The sequence below is a fragment of the Apium graveolens genome, chromosome 8 (assembly GCF_009905375.1).
Source record: "Apium graveolens cultivar Ventura chromosome 8, ASM990537v1, whole genome shotgun sequence".
NCBI lineage: Eukaryota > Viridiplantae > Streptophyta > Magnoliopsida > Apiales > Apiaceae > Apium > Apium graveolens.
Genome location: NC_133654.1, coordinates 264903011 through 264904490, shown reverse-complemented (window position 1 = coordinate 264904490; position 1480 = coordinate 264903011). Strand labels below are relative to the sequence as shown.

Sequence of the window (1480 nt, the reverse complement as noted above, 5' to 3'; positions counted from 1 at the left end):
TATTGAAATTGTGTTAATTAATTATGTTAACGCAATAAGTTAAATATTTAACATCTGATTAAGGTTTAATCCAAAGATTTTCAAATGGATTAAGACATGAGCATGTTAATAAGCATGCATGCATACACAAAATTGAAACTAAAAATTAAGTGATAGTACAAGAGAAGCCCATATATATAGCAAGGGAGTGTAACTGTTTATTTTTTTCAATGACCACCACCAGCCCCTCCTCCAAATCCAGCACCACCACCGAAGCCTGCACCACCACCTGCCCCTCCTCCGCCTCCACCACCGCCACCACCTCCACCTCCTCCACCACCTAAACCACCACCAACGCCTGCACCTGCTCCAAACCCAAATCCCCCACCTGCACCACCGCCAACACCACCTCCTCCTCCTCCACCGAATCCACCTCCACCACCTAAGCCTCCTCCTGCACCACCGCCTGCACCTGCTCCGCCTCCAAAGCCAGCTCCTGCACCACCGCCTAATCCTCCCCCACCTCCAGCTCCACCGCCAAGTCCCCCTCCTGCACCACCTCCAGCACCCCCTCCAAAACCTCCTCCTGCTCCAGCTCCACCTCCTAAGCCTCCTCCTCCACCTGCCCCACCACCACCTCCTGCTCCTCCACCTAGTCCCCCTCCTGCACCTCCACCAAGTCCACCTCCTGCACCTCCACCAAGCCCCCCACCACCTCCTGCACCTCCACCAAGACCACCACCTCCACCAAGACCACCACCAGCTCCCCCGCCTGCACCTCCGCCTAGTCCACCACCTCCACCAAGTCCACCACCTGCACCTCCACCTAGTCCACCACCTGCACCTCCACCTAGTCCACCACCTGCACCTCCACCTAGTCCACCACCTCCACCAAGTCCACCACCTGCACCTCCACCTAGTCCACCACCTCCACCAAGTCCACCACCTGCACCTCCACCTAGTCCACCACCAGCACCACCACCTAATCCTCCACCCGCCCCTCCACCAAGCCCTCCTCCTCCCCCTAGTCCACCACCACCACCTAAACCTCCACCCGCACCTCCACCAAGACCTCCACCACCACCTAATCCTCCACCAGCACCTCCACCAAGTCCACCACCACCTCCAAATCCCCCACCTCTACCATGCTTAAAACCTTTTCGATAAATCCCCCTTCCTAAACCTCCACCACCACCTCTTCCAAACGGCCCATGCCTACGTCCCAATAAATTCTTCTCATCTTCAACTCCCTTGCCACTCACCACAACTCCATCAACAAAAACCAAAACCACCAATAAAAACGCAACAACACTAACCTTAAAACCCATATCAAGAACTCCTCCACAACAAGTATCTAACAAACAAGTTGCAAAGAGCTCAAATGTATATATATATTATTAAGTTGATGCATGGATGAACAATGCAAAAGCAGCTTATATAGACAAGAGTTCCACATGTAGCTAGCTAGCTTGTGAAAGCCATATTACTAAGAAGTTTCTCA

The 1480-nt window shown here is 53.0% G+C and overlaps 1 protein-coding gene across 1 annotated transcript; it reads right to left on the bottom strand.

Moving 5' to 3' along the window:
* Nucleotides 1-1480, bottom strand: LOC141677044 (uncharacterized). The gene is made up of 2 exons (XM_074482778.1): nucleotides 866-1480; nucleotides 1-817 (listed from the first exon to the last, which is right to left on the bottom strand). Exons 1-2 carry the CDS (start codon nucleotides 1305-1307, stop codon nucleotides 207-209), a joined length of 1053 nt encoding a protein of 350 aa, XP_074338879.1. The 5' UTR covers nucleotides 1308-1480; the 3' UTR covers nucleotides 1-206.

Excerpts from the sequence above, each read along its gene's own strand:
- LOC141677044 (XM_074482778.1), bottom strand. The coding sequence starts at position 1,307 with ATGGGTTTTAAGGTTAGTGTTGTTGCGTTTTTATTGGTGGTTTTGGTT. Across the intron at positions 818-865 it reads AGGTGGTGGACTTGGTGGAG|GTGGTGGACTAGGTGGAGGT; the intron begins GTGGTGGACTAG and ends GTGGAGGTGCAG.